This window comes from Rhinoraja longicauda, chromosome 2, assembly GCF_053455715.1.
Source record: "Rhinoraja longicauda isolate Sanriku21f chromosome 2, sRhiLon1.1, whole genome shotgun sequence".
Taxonomy (NCBI): domain Eukaryota; kingdom Metazoa; phylum Chordata; class Chondrichthyes; order Rajiformes; family Arhynchobatidae; genus Rhinoraja; species Rhinoraja longicauda.
Window position 1 is genome coordinate 68,454,442 of NC_135954.1, and position 16,539 is coordinate 68,470,980.

General features: G+C 38.4%; 1 protein-coding gene across 3 annotated transcripts in view; it reads left to right on the forward strand.

Moving 5' to 3' along the window:
• tax1bp1b (Tax1 (human T-cell leukemia virus type I) binding protein 1b) overlaps nucleotides 1–16,539 on the forward strand; it is an 80,629-nt gene that overhangs the window by 37,230 nt on the left and 26,860 nt on the right. For all 3 annotated transcript variants that reach the window (XM_078420607.1, XM_078420596.1, XM_078420613.1), the window contains exons 8-13: nucleotides 2,926–3,111; nucleotides 7,603–7,848; nucleotides 8,363–8,518; nucleotides 11,540–11,651; nucleotides 15,205–15,326; nucleotides 16,098–16,220. In XM_078420607.1, coding sequence (XP_078276733.1) covers nucleotides 2,926–3,111; nucleotides 7,603–7,848; nucleotides 8,363–8,518; nucleotides 11,540–11,651; nucleotides 15,205–15,326; nucleotides 16,098–16,220 — 945 coding nt within the window. The remainder of the gene's footprint in view (nucleotides 1–2,925; nucleotides 3,112–7,602; nucleotides 7,849–8,362; nucleotides 8,519–11,539; nucleotides 11,652–15,204; nucleotides 15,327–16,097; nucleotides 16,221–16,539) is intronic.

Sequence of the window (16,539 nt, forward strand, 5' to 3'; positions counted from 1 at the left end):
ACAGATTGGTGAATTAGTTGAATTCATTACCACAGATGGTGGTGGAGGGCATTTAATTGGGTATTTTTAAATTGGATATTAAAGGTCGTCAAAGGTTATGGAGAGAAGGCAGAAGAATAGGGTTGAGAGGGAAAAATAGATCAGCCATGATTGAATGGCAGAGCAGACTCGATGGGGCAAATGGCCTTTGTTCTGCTCCCATGTCTTATGAAGATAAATACGTTGAAGCGCTTTCTTGATCCCCCCCCTTCGGTGTAAGGCCATAAGACATATGAGCAGAATTAGGCCATTCAGCCAATCGAGTCTACTCCACGATTCAATCATGGCTGATCTACTTTTCTCTCTCATCCCAATTTTCCTGCCATCTCCCTGTAACCTTTGACACCCTTACTGATCAAGAACAGGGACTAGGTTAGGTTGCTGGTGAAATGGATACCGAGGGACATGAAGCCGTCGATCACATGAGCACATGATTATGTTTACCCCTTTGTTTCCTTAGATCAATACCTAACTCTTTTGTCTTGCTGGCATTAGGGCTAGTTTGTTACTTTGATAGCATGACTCCAATGTTTGTTATCTCATTCCTGTACTTGGTTTCATTGTTGTTATTGATCCAGCCAACAACAGTAGTACCAACAGCAAATTTAAAATCAAGTTGGAGTATTTTGCCACACAATCATGAGTGTACAGGGAATAGACCAAGGGACTGAGCATACAACCTTGAAGTGCACCAGTATGGAGAGTCTGGGTGCAGAAAATATATCATGACTAATTCTAACAAACTTAGGTTTGCCAGTCAGGAAGCCCAGATGCCAGTTGCAGATGGAGGCCCTAAGGCCAAAGTTTAGGGATGAGCTTATTTGTTTTATGTAGTTGAAGGTTGATAGAGCCTAAAAGGAATGATTCAAATAGAGCAAAATACACTGACCGCCATATTAAGCATTTGTTCCGGTCATAATGAATATTCACGTTACCTGCCTGGACTATTCCAAGACTGATCCTCCTAAACCTACAGCTTGCATCATCCCTTGAAGGGCAAGGGCAACAGCTGTGTAGGAACATCACCACAGGAAGATTTGTCTCTAAGTTGCACACTATCTTGACCAGTAAATATAACTTTTTTTTGCAATATGGTTTAAATCTTCAAACTTCCTCCTTACAGATTAGTAAGAATATTTACAAAGTGTACGTGTGGATTGAATAATCAATACTTCTAGTTGACAATCACATTTGATTGAAAAAACAATTAAAAAAGGGCGGCGCAGTAGTCGCGTGGCTGCCTTACAGCTCCAGAGACCCGGGTTCGATCCTGATTACGGGTTTTGTATGTATGGAGTTTGTACACTCTCCCTGTGACCACGTAGATTTTCTCCATGTGCTCCGGATCCCTCCCACACTCCAAAGACATACAGGTTTGTAGGCTAATTGGCATCTGTAAATTGTAAATAGTGTGTAGGATAGCACTAGTGTGCGGGGTGTTTGGTGGTCAGCACCGACCGACTCAATGGGCCGAGAGGTCTGTTTCCATGCTATATCTCTGAGGTCTAAAGTCAAAGGACTGTAAAATGTCTGTGGTTCAATAAAGTGATCATCGTCACCTTCCCAAGGACATTACACACTGGCCTTTCCAGCAACTCGTCAATCTCAATAGCTAAAACAAAACTGCCGCTATCTCTCATTTCCACAAGCACTCGAACACTCAAAAATAAATAAAATTGTTTCGGGTGGGGAAATGTTCCACGCTTGATAGATATCTAAGAATTTCATAAGCATTAGGTTCCCTAACCCTAATTATCTTCAGCATATACTGTAAGGAGTTTGTACGTTCTCCCCGTGACCTGCGTGGGTTTTCTCCGAGATCTTCGGTTTCCTCCCACACTCCAAAGACGTACAGGTATGTAGGTTAATTGGCTGGGTAAATGTAAAAATTGTCCCTAGTGGGTGTAGGATAGTGTTAATGTACGGGGATCACTGGGCGGCACGGACTTGGAGGGCCGAAAAGGCCTGTTTCCGGCTGTATATATATGATATGATATGATATGATATAAAGACATCGTTTCCTTTATCTTCAAAACAAAAATGAAGAAATATAATCATTGCGGAGTTCGAATTACTCTTTGAATTTTGGGTCAAACATTTTAACAAAAATCGCACACATTAAGTTCACCATAATGGAATTGGTTTTATATGAGCAAATAGATATTTTCAAATAATTTCCTCTGATCTTGCTGTACTTGGTAAGCAAAATCTACATAATTTTAATGTTCTTCATTAAGCTTGGCCTATTATGGGACCTGAGAAATTTCAGTTGCAGTGTGGGGAATGGTCAGCGTGGAACTTTATCAAACCTTAAATGATATGTTTATTGTATGTTTGTAATGGTTATTTAAAATATGAAACTCCAGTTGCAGCCACTTTGTGCACTTGCACAGTAGATGTATCGAAGTAAACTCTCACGAGCAATTTGCAGACCACATAGCCTGTAATTGCACAGCCTCTAGCTAGATTGCAGATACATATGGATCCAGGAAAAATAAACCTAAGCAACAATAATAGCAAAGCAATTTTTATTCAGCTACCTTTATGTTCCTTATTGCCTTTTCACAATTGTATTTGTATACATTTGACATTTGTTTAAACACCCACTAAAACTCTGGAATCTGTCCTACAATAGAAAATTGACCATACTTCAGGAAAACTGACCATATTTCAAGCTCCACTGTCCCAGAATTTTTCTTGAAAAATCAACCATCTCAGAACATCTCTACTAAAAATCAATTCTTGTTGGATTTGTAACAAACTTGCAAGTGGTTACTCACGATGCTACATTTCATGAGATTTAGCAGAACCAAACTATTCAGTAGTAATTTGTACTTGCCATCAAACCATGTAATTACCCTTTTAACAAATTTTAATTATTTTCAGGTTCATGCAAAGAATACAGAGATTGAAAACACAAAACTGGTAACAGAGATGCAGTCATTTAAAAATCTTGATGTAAATAAAGAGAGCATGCTGACCCATTTCAAGGAAGAAGTAGGAAGATTACAACAGTGCTTGTCAGAAAAAGAGAAATTGCAAAAGGAAATGCTGGTTCATTCTTCCGACAGGGTAAGAACTGTTATTTCAGAAGACAAACTTTTAAGTAACATGAGTTCTTTATCAAAATTTCTTCGTGTCTCAACAACCCATGGATTATTGGCAGTATTGTTTCATACTTTGCTTCATGTTTTCCTCGTAGTTATTGTATATCAGTTCATTTAAAAATGTACAGGCAAGTTAAGTAATTAATCCATATGATTGTTCCCATTCAATTGTTGCACATGTTATCAAGTGGGTGATGGGGGAGGATTTAGAAAGACACAGACTTCAAATTTGTAGTTTGCAACAAAGATATGCATTGTCTAATAATAATGCGAATGTTCAAGAACTCTGAGGAGATGACCTAGTATTTCAAGCCTGCCCTGGCATTTATCAAGATATTGCCTCTGCTCCATTTTCCGGCACTCTTGATATTTCCTTGGATTCCCTATCTCTTCAGAAATGTTTCAATCTCTGTTTTTAAAGAATTAAGAGCCTCCGCCAGAATTCCAAGGAATCATCACTCTCCACAGAGGAAGAAATTTCTCCCCATCTTAGTTCTAAACAGCCTTTCCTATCTTCTGAAAATAGTTATAGTCTGCTCACCCGAGAATAATATTACCCCCTGCATCTATGTTCTTGAGATATGCAGGACTTTCTTAAGTTTCAATTGGGTCATCTTTCATTCTCCTAGAGGCCGGAGAACAAAAGACACTGAAGTGTAAACTTAGCTGCTGGAGAAGATGTTCAATTCCCTGATTTCTCACCCTTCTAACCCGGCACCAAACTGATAAGAAAGTGACCTTTTAGGGACAATACCAGATATTCTTATCTGTCTAGACAGTTTTGTCCATTTATTTGTAAGATTTTACAGACCAGTCAATGTTTACTTATCTCGAATGTTAAATTGGAAACAGCTGGTAGTTACAAAAAGTGTCTGCTTACTCTTTTTGGCATTCTTTTATGAACTTGGCTTTTGCAGGCTAATTGTTTTCAGAGATAGTACTTGGCTATACCGAGTGCCTGGTTCTGTGATCCTACATAATTACAGTTAGACCATTTCTAACTTTTATTATACTTGCTGGATGGCAAGTGACATGATTATGAGCATGTGGTTTAGTTGTTAGGATTACTGTTCTATATCAGAGGTTGGGCTTAAGTCTCATTACAGAGACTTGAGCAAAGAAATATCCAGCACTCCAGTATGATGACTGTAGTGTTGAGGAATGTCATGGTGTTGGAACTGCTGTCTTTATCATGAGATGTAAAATCCTTTGCTCTCAAGGAATACACAAAAACATGATTCCATCATGTTTTAGGCTACCTTTTAGCCCCACAAATTGGTCCTTTTAATTATATTCATTTTCCTTTTTTAATGTTATTAAAATTATTATGCAAAACTGAGTTACTAACTGAATTTTTGGCCAAGCCTTTCATACTGTCATAATTTTAAATTTTAAATCCACATTTACAATAACTTCCACATCTGTAAACTCATTACAAGCTGCATTACATTGAGCATTTATACTATGGCATGACAATCAAGCAAACTATAGGAAGGTACTGCCCAAATACTTTGGCATGTTTCCAGTCCCAGTTAGGGTGTTCACATTCTAGATCTTCTCCTACTGCTGTGCCTTAATCAATTCTCCCTATATCACTATCCCTTGCCCTTGTTTTGGGGAGTATGATTATCTGCTGTTGCTGCTGCTATTGCTGGTTTACAAATGGAATAAAATGAGTGGCATCAATAAAGCAAGTAATACAGTAGTGATCCATGGATGCTGAAGATCTATTTCAGGATTGTCCTGCGTCTGGATTAGGACATGTTCAAGACCACTTCATCCAACCTGAATGAATATAGCTCTGTCGTTACCAGTTTTATCAAAAAATAGTTGACAAAAAGAGATTATTAGGGTCTACCCTAACCAGAAACCTTGCATGCCAGAGAGATTTACTCTTTCCTGAAGCCCAGTAGCTTTCAAAAAGGATGACCTCCTATGATACAAGAAGGTCAGTATGATCTCAATAAGGCCCAGCACAAGTGCTGGAGAGCTCTGGTCAGGAAACATCTCTGGAGCATATCTCAATAAGGCTATCAGGGATACCAAGAGAGAATTCCAGTACCAGTGCCAGTAGATTCCAATTTCTATCACCAATGAGATAGAAAAGGGGAGGTATAAAATCAGAGGGAGAATCAATTTTGTTCCAGTTCTAAATATATTCAAACCAATAAGTTGACATTTTAAAACAAGCTCAAGTATTCCCAATTTACATTTAATATATATTTTTGCTATAACATTACCAATTCTTCAATTTATGAAGATATTTATTACTAATAATGACTAGTTTGCATTCCATGCCCAATAGCATGGCATTCCCATGGGTGGTATGGTGGCACAGTGGTAGCGATTTGCTGCCTTACAGCGCCAGAGACCAGGTTTTAAACCTGAACGCGGGTGCTGCCTGTACATTCTCCCTGTGATTGCGTGGGTTTTCTCCAGGTGCTCCAGTTTCCCCCAACACTCCAAAGACGTACAGGTTTGTAGGTTAATTGGTTTTGGTAAAATTGTCCCTAGTGTAGGATAGTGCTAGTGTACGGGGTGATTGCTGGTGGGCCTAAGGGCCTATTTCCACACTCTAAAGTATAATGTACCAGACTTTTCGTGATGCTTTTCACCAGCCTTTCCACTACAAAATGTCACTATGCAAATTATTTTCCAGCAAAGCATCCCTTCTGTAAATCAAGAAATCAATGTCAAGCCGTTACACATAATGGCTAGAAGGATCTTGAGGATAAAGGTCCTTTCTGCCTTGCCCCTTGTTATGTGGGAGAATACTGGAGGCACAGTTGTGAGGCAAATGGCAACAAGGCAGCAAAAAAATCTGAATTTAAATGGCAAAAGGAATGAAGAAATTACTGGAGTTAGAGAGCATCTGGAAATGAGAATAATTATAAATATGTGAGTTGCAATGATACATCTGCCTAGTAGAGAAAGAGTGGAAAGCTCAAAGGAATTGTATGAATTTCAGCTTATGCTAAAAAACAAAGACACGGATCAGGACCTTTTGGAAATTGCGGCAGTTCTGTACCACACTGCCTTTGTTTTATTCCCCTGTCAGGATTTTCAAGACTACCACATGGATGAGGTGAGATCCTTAACTTACTGGTTACTCTATTCTAGGACTTTCCTCACAGCATTCTGATGTTGGATTCCTCATGGAGTCTGAGGGAAGAATGTAAATTGTCTGCAGTTCCTCAGGAATCTACCCACTGAACCTATGCCAGGTTTAACCTGGATCAGGAGAAATTAATCCATTCATGTCAGTGGAGAGGAATTACTGTGGCGAATGATGATATGTTGTATATTTTTAGTCTTAGTTTATCTTCAATTTTTTAAAATTTAATTTGACCAGGTTTTAATAGTGTTTTTTAAAAGTATTATCATGTTTTTAAATTAATAAATGAATACATTTAAACTACTTTTTCATAATTCTTGAATGTTTGAGTGACAGCACATTCAGAAGTATTGATTGTTTGTGCCATGTTTGACATAGTTCAGCAGTGTGTTTTAAGCAGCCAGAGCTGCTTTCAGTGTTTCATATGTAACACTTGTTCTGGCCCGTTCATGTGATAACATTTCATTGTGTGAAGCCCTATTTCCACACAAGGTTTTGCCACTGCAGACTTTAGCAGATCTTAGGATAATTGCCTTGCTCCGGGCATCAATTCTGGCTGCAAATTAATGTTTCAATGACAAAAAAGGAATTTTGTTTCAAAATAAGTTTGTCTCTTCTGCTACATTTAAACTAACCTTAATTTCGATTAACATTGTGTTTTTGGGTCCCCTACGTTAGAAAAATTTTACTCGTCATTCCTGAGCTGCGTTAAATGTCTCTTTTTGAATCTCATTGCTAAAGTGCCTTTGATCTACGTGGTGATTTGTCTTTGTATAAGATTGCATGGTTTGTCTCTTAAAATCTTGAACAACTCAAGTTTGAAAAGGTCAAGTACCGTGAGTAGTTCCTTGGAAATGTGGCGTAGATCTTCTCTTCCATCTCTGAGTAGTGAATCTCTGGAATTTTCTGCCACCAAAGAGGGTAGAGGTCAGATCATTAGATATACTGTTAAAGTATATCTTTCCACTTTTTGTCTTCTAAACAGAAAGTAGAGACATAGATATTTTAAATATTGAAGAATTGAGGGGTATGGGGAAATGGCACAGAAGAGGAGTTGAGGCCAGCATAGATCAACCATGAGGGGCTTGATGGCTGTCTCTTACTCCTTGTTTCTTAGCCATTTTGAAAACGTGTTTTACTGTGGGACTGCTGTGGTAGCAGGACACTATTTTACTGCCATAGCACTTTAGAATGCTCTAATTCTCAGTTTCTTTGCTGGTTTATTAAACTGGTCATAGAATTGTTTCTAGCTTATATTTATTTATAATGGGAACTTCCAATTGTTTAATGTGTGCCATTAAGAGAACTAAAGTATGTTCCTTTCCATGCTGTGCTTGTTAGGATGAAGTTTCTATTCTTCGTGAATCATTACGAAAAGCTGAGGAGCACCTGCAAGCAAGTGATCAGAGAGTTGTCTTGATGGCTAGGGAGCTTGCTGATACTGCCAATGCTCGCGACAAAACAATGGGTGATCTGCATAATGCAAGAATAAAAATCGATCTGCTAAAAAAGGAATTTGCCGATGCTGAAAATAAGTATACAGCAGAAATACAAATGCTAAGAGCTGCTTTATCAAGAAAGGAGAAGGTATATATTTCTTTCTTGATGAGATTGGATTTTTTGGTTGGTTGAGATTTATTTTCTTCACTCTTCTCACTATTTTCTTACCCCACTAGAATATGTAAAGTCTCTCCCGCTCTCCCTCAAGGCATGCTTTTCTCCCTCCATATCTTCATCCAATCTCACTCTTTTGTCCCCTTTTGTATCTTCTTTGCATTCTCTTGTCCTGTGCGCCTCCAACCTACCTCCTTCTAACCTCCCCCTTTCCAGGCCCCCCTTTCCTTTTCCCACCGTCCTCTTGACATCCTGTTCTTTTTCTTCCTTTTTCACCTCCAGTTGTCTTTTGCCATCCTCCTTCATCACCACACTCTCTTCTCCTGGTTCCCTTTTAATTGACATAGGCTTTGGGGATTGTTATTTAATTTACTGTGCTCTAGAGGGTAGTACATTCACCTCAAGAATAAAAACATCTTTGTGGGCAAGGTTTTGAGAGTTTATGATAAGATGTAAAGTGACATAATATTATGAAACTTATAACTAGGGATTTTTGGTGGCTGGCAGTACTGTGGAACAAGAACTACATAAAGAGGTTGAAGATTTAAAACTTAGGCTTCAAATGGCTGCAGAACATTACAAAGACAAATACAAGGACTGTCAAAAATTGCAGAAGCAAGTTGTCAAACTCACAGAGCAGTTGGTGAGTTGAATATTTAGATTTTCTCATTCGGCGATGCAAAAAAAAATTAAAGATTAGAATATAAAGTTATTTGGCTGGTTTTCTTTCTTTCAGTAGATTAATTAACATGATCATTTGTATTTCAGAATTCTTGTAACATAAGATTCTAATTTTATTGAAAGTTTTCTGAAATAACTATGTGGGGATTCTCATTGTAGCCTTTAGCTTAAAGTCCCATGCTTAGAATTTGCAGGTTTTTTTGGCTTGCTAATATATAATGTAACCTATGCTGCCTTGTTTACCTTTCTCTCTCATCCAAGATTCTACCAACAGTATATATTGTGTATTACCTTGTATGGCCTTGTTCCATTCAGTATATGAGAATTCTCAAGCAAACAATCTGTTAATTGATATTAAGCAAAACCATTCAGTGCTGGTGGACAACATAAAGCTGGGAAACCTATGCATATGCTGATTGGCCTATCGCATTGCCATTTGTGGGACTTTGCTGTGTAATTACAAAATAAATAATGCGCACTTTTGAAGTAATTAATTTGCTAATTAGAATGGGATGGGAAAATCGGACAGTATAAATATTGAAGGAACTCTGCGGAAAACATGAATGAATAGTTGAGATATCGTTATTCTGTAGCCTAGCATTGCTCATTGTAAAACGTTTATCTCATATGCCATGTTCATTTGAGGGAAAGTTACTGGAGGTTGTTGGCACCCAAGAAGCCGGTAGGGAATCTTTCAGAGAGAATTGAATGATAATTGTGCATGACGATTAGCGCTTTAAAAAAAATTTTAAATGCTACCCACCATTATTTTATTAGTATGGGAATTTCACATTTGTAGAAGAAGCACAGACTCTCTCCGACCAAGAAGTTTAATGTTTTCCACAGAGCACCAAGAGTACTGGCAATAAAGACTTACAATTATGTAGATCCTTTTAAATCCTTTCAACGCGCTCCCATAAACAGCTGTGTGATAATGACCAGATAATCCACTTTGGAAATGTTGATCACAGAGTAGATAGTACCTTGTTCACTGTCCCTGCTCATCTTTGAAGTACTGCCATGAGATCCTGAGTGTGCTTTGGTTTAATGTGCCACTCAATAGACAAGACATCTCTGATGTTGCAGAGGGCTGACAATAATGCATTAAAGTGTCAAAGTAGATTTTTTGCACTGAAGCTTATTGGTCAGGACTTTGAACTAAGCTAAGTCAAATGCTAGACAAACTCACCAGGTCAGGCAGCAACCATGAATAGGCTCTGGACGTCCCAGAGCTGAACCATTAATAGTTTCTCTTTCCATAAATGCTGCCAGATCTGAGTTTATCCAGCATTTTCTGTTTTTATTGCAGATGTCCAGCATGTGCAGGTTTCTTGATTATTATCATATCATCATCATATCATATATATACAGCCGGAAACAGGCCTTTTCGGCCCTCCAAGTCCGTGCCGCCCAGTGATCCCCGCACATTAACACTATCCTACACCCACTAGGGACAATTTTCACATTTATCCAGCCAATTAACCTACATACCTGTACGTCTTTGGATTAGTTTAGTTTAGTTTAGAGATATAGTATGGAAACAGGCCCTTCAACCCACCGAGTTTGTGCCGACCAGTGACCACCCATACACTGTTTCTATCCTAAATACTCTGGGACAATTTACAGATGCGAATTAACCTACAAACCCACACATCTTTGGAAGGTGTGAGGAATCCGGAGCACCCAGAGAAAACCAGAACGGTCACAGGGAGAACGTATAAGACTCGGAGTCAGGATTGAACCTGGGTCTTTGGTGCTGTAAGACAGCAACTCTACAGCTGCACCACTGTGCCACACTCTGGAACTGTTTTAAACTTGAAACTTGTCTCTTAGAAGTTGTTTTGTGATATTCTTTTTGGAGTGCAATTAACATTTTTTCATCATGGGACTATTTGTGAATTACCGAATAGTGAAATTTTAATTGCTAGATTCACAAAAATTCTTAGCATATAATGTGCTGCTCACCATGGCACTATATTAAGTCAAATAGACCAAAGCAGACTAATGAAAACCAATTTGTAGGAAGAATCTGCAGATAAGTGTTTAAACTGAAGAGAGACAAATGCTGGAGTAACTCAGCGGGACAGGCAGCATCTCTGGAGAGAAGGAATGGGTGATGTCTCGGGTCGAGATCCTTCTTCAGACTGAAGGGTCTCGACCCGAAACATCACCCATTCCTTCTTTCCAGAGATGCTGCCTGTCCTGCTGAGTTACTCCAGCATTTTGTGTCCATCTTAATGAAAACCAATGCATATTCTTTCATCATTTCTTTTGCAAATATGTTAATTGCTGTTGAATTGGGAACTCAGCCAATTTGAAAAAACTTGGAGTCCATCTCAATAGAATTTCCCAAACTCAAAGTGCATCTGTTTTGTTATACTCTTCAGATCAAAGTAAACAGGACACGATTCAGTATAATTTCAATAGCTACATTGATATGTTTAATTTTGTATTTTAAGTCTGACAAATGGTATATTTAAATTACACTTTGACAGTGGAATTGAACAGATGCCTTTGCTGGGGCAAACTAATTCATATGGATGGTCTAAAAGCTTCTGAGATGGGGAGGGGGTGATTTGTGAGGGCTGACTCTCTTGAGCACACAAATACTGTTAATTATTGATAAACAGACAAATGTGCCAATAACTATGTTTTATGTGCCAAATGACAAAATAAGTCTGGTCTGGAGGTTTCCTTCATCTCTGCCATAATGGTGCAAAATAACTTGGCTGAAGATGTACGGTTTGATATAGGTCAATTAACATACCCAATTATCTTGCATTTAGCATACAAGAACTTCCCATGGTCTTGTCAGTAGACAGCCCAGTTTTTTACAAAGCTGTCCTTTTTAATTTCAGACTGATTACAACCTGCAATATATGCTAGAACAAGTTTTCTGGTTTCTGGTCATAATTTATGACCCCTGAATAATCCCTAATAATTCCTTAAAGAGGTCAATCTAACCATGTAATTATATTAATAGGAAGAGAAAAAAAATGGAACATTCTCTAACAAGCAGAAACTAACTGATAATGAAACAAATACTGGATCACCTCCAGTGTCTGCAACGGATTTTACTCAAGATACCTTTCCAGGTACTGTGCAATTTGTTAGCCTCTATCTATAATGGTAAACTTGCAATTTTAGGTCTCCTGCATTAATTAACATATACTTCTCAAAATAGTTTGTCTACATATTTTTCTCTTTGTAAAATGCAAATGAAGTCTGCATACCCTCTGCATCTTTACATCATGTAGTTGTTGCGTGAATTTGTATATTTGTTTATAGTGAATAAATCCACAAAAAATAGTATGTATTATAGCTTGCGTAATGATGGAGGAACTAATAATAATAATATATTCCTTTATTTGTCCCACACTGGGGAAATTTGCAGTGTTACAGCAGCAAAGTGGGTAGCAAGAGACAGTCATTATAAATAAAAATAAAGATAAGGATAATTGTCATAATTTACTGTTTCTTTAACTGTTACTGTTAACTGGTCTGTTGACTGGTCTGCTGGGAGTAGCGCTGGTTGTGCAGTCTCATAGCAGCGGGAAGGAAGGACCTCTGATATATCTCCTTCACACACTTGGGTTGAAGGAGTTGTCACTGAAGGAGCTACTCAGTGCAGTGACATTGTCCTGCGTGGGATGGGAGTCATTGTCCAGCAGCAATGTTATCTTTTCCATCATCCTCCTCTCTCCCTCCGCCTGTACTGAGTCGAGGGGGCAACCCAGGACAGAGCTGGCCTTCCTGATCAGCTTGTCAAGTCTCTTCCCCTCCGCTGCTGAGTGTGATCTGCCATCACTCCATTAAATTAACAACAGCCTGAGGATTTTTTACACATCCAATTTAATATGGAAATTCCAGTGTTGCTGTCAGCAATCCAGGGCACTTTTATAGACTGCAATCTTATCCACAGTTATTGAGGTGAAATCACATGAACTTGAAAGGAATATAATGTACATATGAACTAATCCCTATGGAATATTTTCTGAAAATCTAAAGTAGTGAGATTTTAATGATATATCTGGACTTCATAACTGCTCAATAAACTGAACATTTTGCAAATCTGCAATTTAATTACAGAAATATTCCAAAATATAATTTATTGTCTGAATTTCTTCCGATGCTCCAATATCTGCTTTAATTATATAATCATGTTTTGATCCATCAACCGTGATTATTTTGGAACAAAAGCAAATCACTGTGCACTATTCAGAAATTGATGGACACAGATGATAAATTTGCATTTTAAATTCAGTTAATGAATTGCGAGTCTCTGCGCTGATGTAACACAAAGTTTGACATGTTAGTAATCATAATCAGGCAAATGTCTAACACAAACTTCCCACCCAAAATCTATATCAACAGTGGAATCCTGCACAGTGGATAATTTCAGGTCAACACTATCAACCCACTTGGCTTTGACAAGAAGGTGCTGGTGGAACTAGCGGGTGTCAAGCAGTTTTTGTGGAGGGAATGGACTGGACATTTGAGTCGAGATCCTTCAGACTGATTGAAGTAGGGGGAGGGGGAGATAGCTGGAAAAGAGGTTGGGGGTTGAATTAAGACTGGCAAGTAATGGGTGGATTCCAATGGTAGGGAGGGTTTTGTTGGCAGATGGGTGGACTAAGTGGCAAACTAGAGGTGAAAAACAGGTAAGAGTGTCCGATAAGGAGAGGAATGAAATGTAAAGCTGGAAGGGGAGATATGGATGTGAGGGGACAGGAAGGAGGGAAAAGAAGAGGGATAAAAGGGAATGGGGGACTCGGGCTGAGAGAACCACACAAAGAAGGGGAAAGGATGAAGGTGACATGGGGGATGGGAGATTGGAAGAAATGTGCAAACATAGGAGGGGTGGCATAGGAAAAAGAAGGGTTACAGGAGGGTGTTATTACTTGATATTGGTTCTGTGTTGGGCTCTAAACTATCGCCAAGATGAATGAGGTACAGTTTCTCCAGTTTGCATGTGGCATCACTTTGTCAATGGAGGAGGTCATAACATTTTCCATCATCAGAATCTGCATTCTTAGCCATGAGGCAGTTATTTTCTCCATAAAAAGTGATGGTATACTATTGAACTAATGCACATGTAATCTGCCAAGGATGAAGCTCTAATTTGAAAATGTTAAGTTGGCAGGTGATTCGGAGTAATTAAATCACCAAAAAAATAATATTAAATACATTTCTTGCTATTAATTATTTCCCTGAGGTTAAATCATTACGATGAAGGAGATAGCTTATTGGTGCGAGTAGAATAATGGCTGACTAACAGGAATCAGAGTGGGCATAAATGAGTTTTCTCATTGGCAAGATTTAAAGTGTGCCAATGGGATTGGTGCTGGCACCTCAACTTTTTACAATGTACAGAAATGACTTGGAAGAAGTCAGCAAAAGCATGATGACTAACTTTGTTTCAATCGTAAAGATGGATAAAGTTGTGAAGGGGTCATAAAGAGGCTACGGACTAAGACAAAAAGTTAAATGAAGCTGAGCAACGATGAAGCTGAGCGAGTACAATGTGAGAAAATATCAATTAGTCCATTTTGATAGGAAAACTAAATGCAAGCAAATGCTTAAATGAGAGGGTGGCCTTGTGCAAGATTCGCAAAAGGCGAGTGTGCAGGTAGAACAAATAACAAGGAAGACAAACTGGTATTCTGGTTTCTCCTCAGATTGTATGAATCTTTTGCCTTGTACTGAATATTGTATTTATGAGTGGAATTGAATATTAAAGTAGGGATCTGCATAACTTTTATAGGGGACGAGTGACACCTCAACTGGGGTACTGTGCACAGTTTTGGTTTTATTTAAGGGGAGATATTAATGAAGCAGTTCACACAGAGGGTGATGGGTATATGGAATGAGTTGCTGGAGGAGGTAGTTGAGGCAGGTACAAACACAAAATTTAAAAGACATTTGGACAGGTACATGGATAGGAAAGGTTTAGAAGGATATGGGCCAGATGTGGGCAGGTGGGACTAGTGTAGTTGGGGCATCTTGGTCGGCATGGACCAGTTGGGCTGAAGGGCCTGTTTCCATGCTGTATGACTTTATGACTAAGATGTGGTAAATTGATCAAGTTAATCTTTTACCTGCTGGAGCTTAGAACAACAAGGGGCGACCAGATTGAACATAAGATATCATGAGTAAACATTTCCAAAGCTGTAGCATTAAAAAATAAGGGTTTGCCCATTTATGAAAGAGATGTGCAAGAAGGAACTGCAGATGCTGGATTAAACCGAACATAGACACAAATAGCTGGAGTAACTCAGCGGGACAGGCAGCATTTCTGGAGAGAAGGAATGGGTGATGTTTCGGGTCGAGACCCTTCTTGTTTGTTTTTCTCAAACAGAGTTTTTATAACCCCTCCTTGGAGGCAGTAGAAGCTTATTATTTGCCTATTTGCTGAATGTGATTGATGCATGATAAACAATATATGGAATTTTGGGGGAATGGTAACAAATGGGAAGTTGATGATACAATCTGATCAGCCATCATCTTATTGCTCAGCAGAACAAACACAGGTGGATGAATTGCCGACTTGGGTCCTAATTTTTAAGGTTGCATCCTTCATGGTTGTTTAGCTGTAACATAATTTCATTGAATAACTTTTATGTTAACGTTCTGCTCTTTTCCCAATAGCGGTCATGCCTGCTCCATTCGACTACACATTTGATCTCTTGGTGCAGACAAAAATCAGTAAAATGAGTCAAGAAATAAATGAAAAAACAGTGAAGTACAAGAAGTGCAAACAGATGTTTGATGTAAGTGAACCTATTGTCAGTAAAACTACTTCCCATGTATTGGTTTCTTTATGAACGTCAAACGGCGTGGAGAAAGTGGTAAAGAAGACATACAGCATGGTTCTCTTAATGAAGAGATGGAAGGAATTTCACCTCACATAATTTATTTTCTGGCAAATCTTATTTGCATGTCTTTTATTTATTTATGACCATATAACTTAACCCAAATATGAATTTACCTTGCATTTAGTGTTTCCATTGATCCAAACTGAATTAACAGGAAACATTTGCAGCAGACAAGTGGGTCATGTACTGCCTGGCTCCTCCATCACTTGGGCAGCATGTTCCAGATTTCAATCATCCTCGGGTGACAAAGTTCATCCTCTGGTCACCTCTGCATGTATGGAAAAGCTTTTTACTTTATATCCTATCTGTGCTCCATGATTTTGTAGTCTTATTGTTCCCCTCCCTCAAATCTCCCACTCCAAGGAAAACACATCCAACCTATCTACTTTCTCAATGTAACTGCAATGCCATCTCGGACAACATGTGGTGGATCTCCTCGGTTCCCTATCAATGGACCTCCTCCACTGTCAGAGTGAGGCTACATGCAAATTGGAGAAACAGCACCTCATGTTTTACTTGAGCAGCTTACAACCCAGCGGTATGAATATTCATTTCTCTAGAAGGAAAGAAATTTAGAAGGAATTTAACTGAAACATAAAATGAGAGATGAAATAAGATCTAAATGTTCTTCTTTACTGACTAATTTTGTCTGTAATTTATCCTCAGGAAGAGAGTGAAAGAAGTCAAGCTTTTGCTGAAGAACTGGCTCATGTACAAGAAAAATTGAATCAGCAGTTAAAAATAAACAACGACCTGAAGCGAGCAACTGCGGAGGATATTCAGTACAAGGTAAAACCATTGAGCAATGATTAAATCAGATAAAAAGTGTGGCGTGGTATTCTTTAACATGGGTATCTTTCAACTTTTGTTAACCAGGCTATAAATGATTCAAAAGTGATAAGGAATAGAGATGGAAATCTATATATCTATATATATCTATCTATATATCTATCTATATATATATATATATATATCTATCTATCTTATATATTACTAAAACTCAGATCTTGTTAATATATATGTATATATATTTGATTTTGCTGATTTCTCCAAAACGGTAAACCGTAGCGCCACGATTTTTACACAGCCTTAATCACCACGCGGGCAG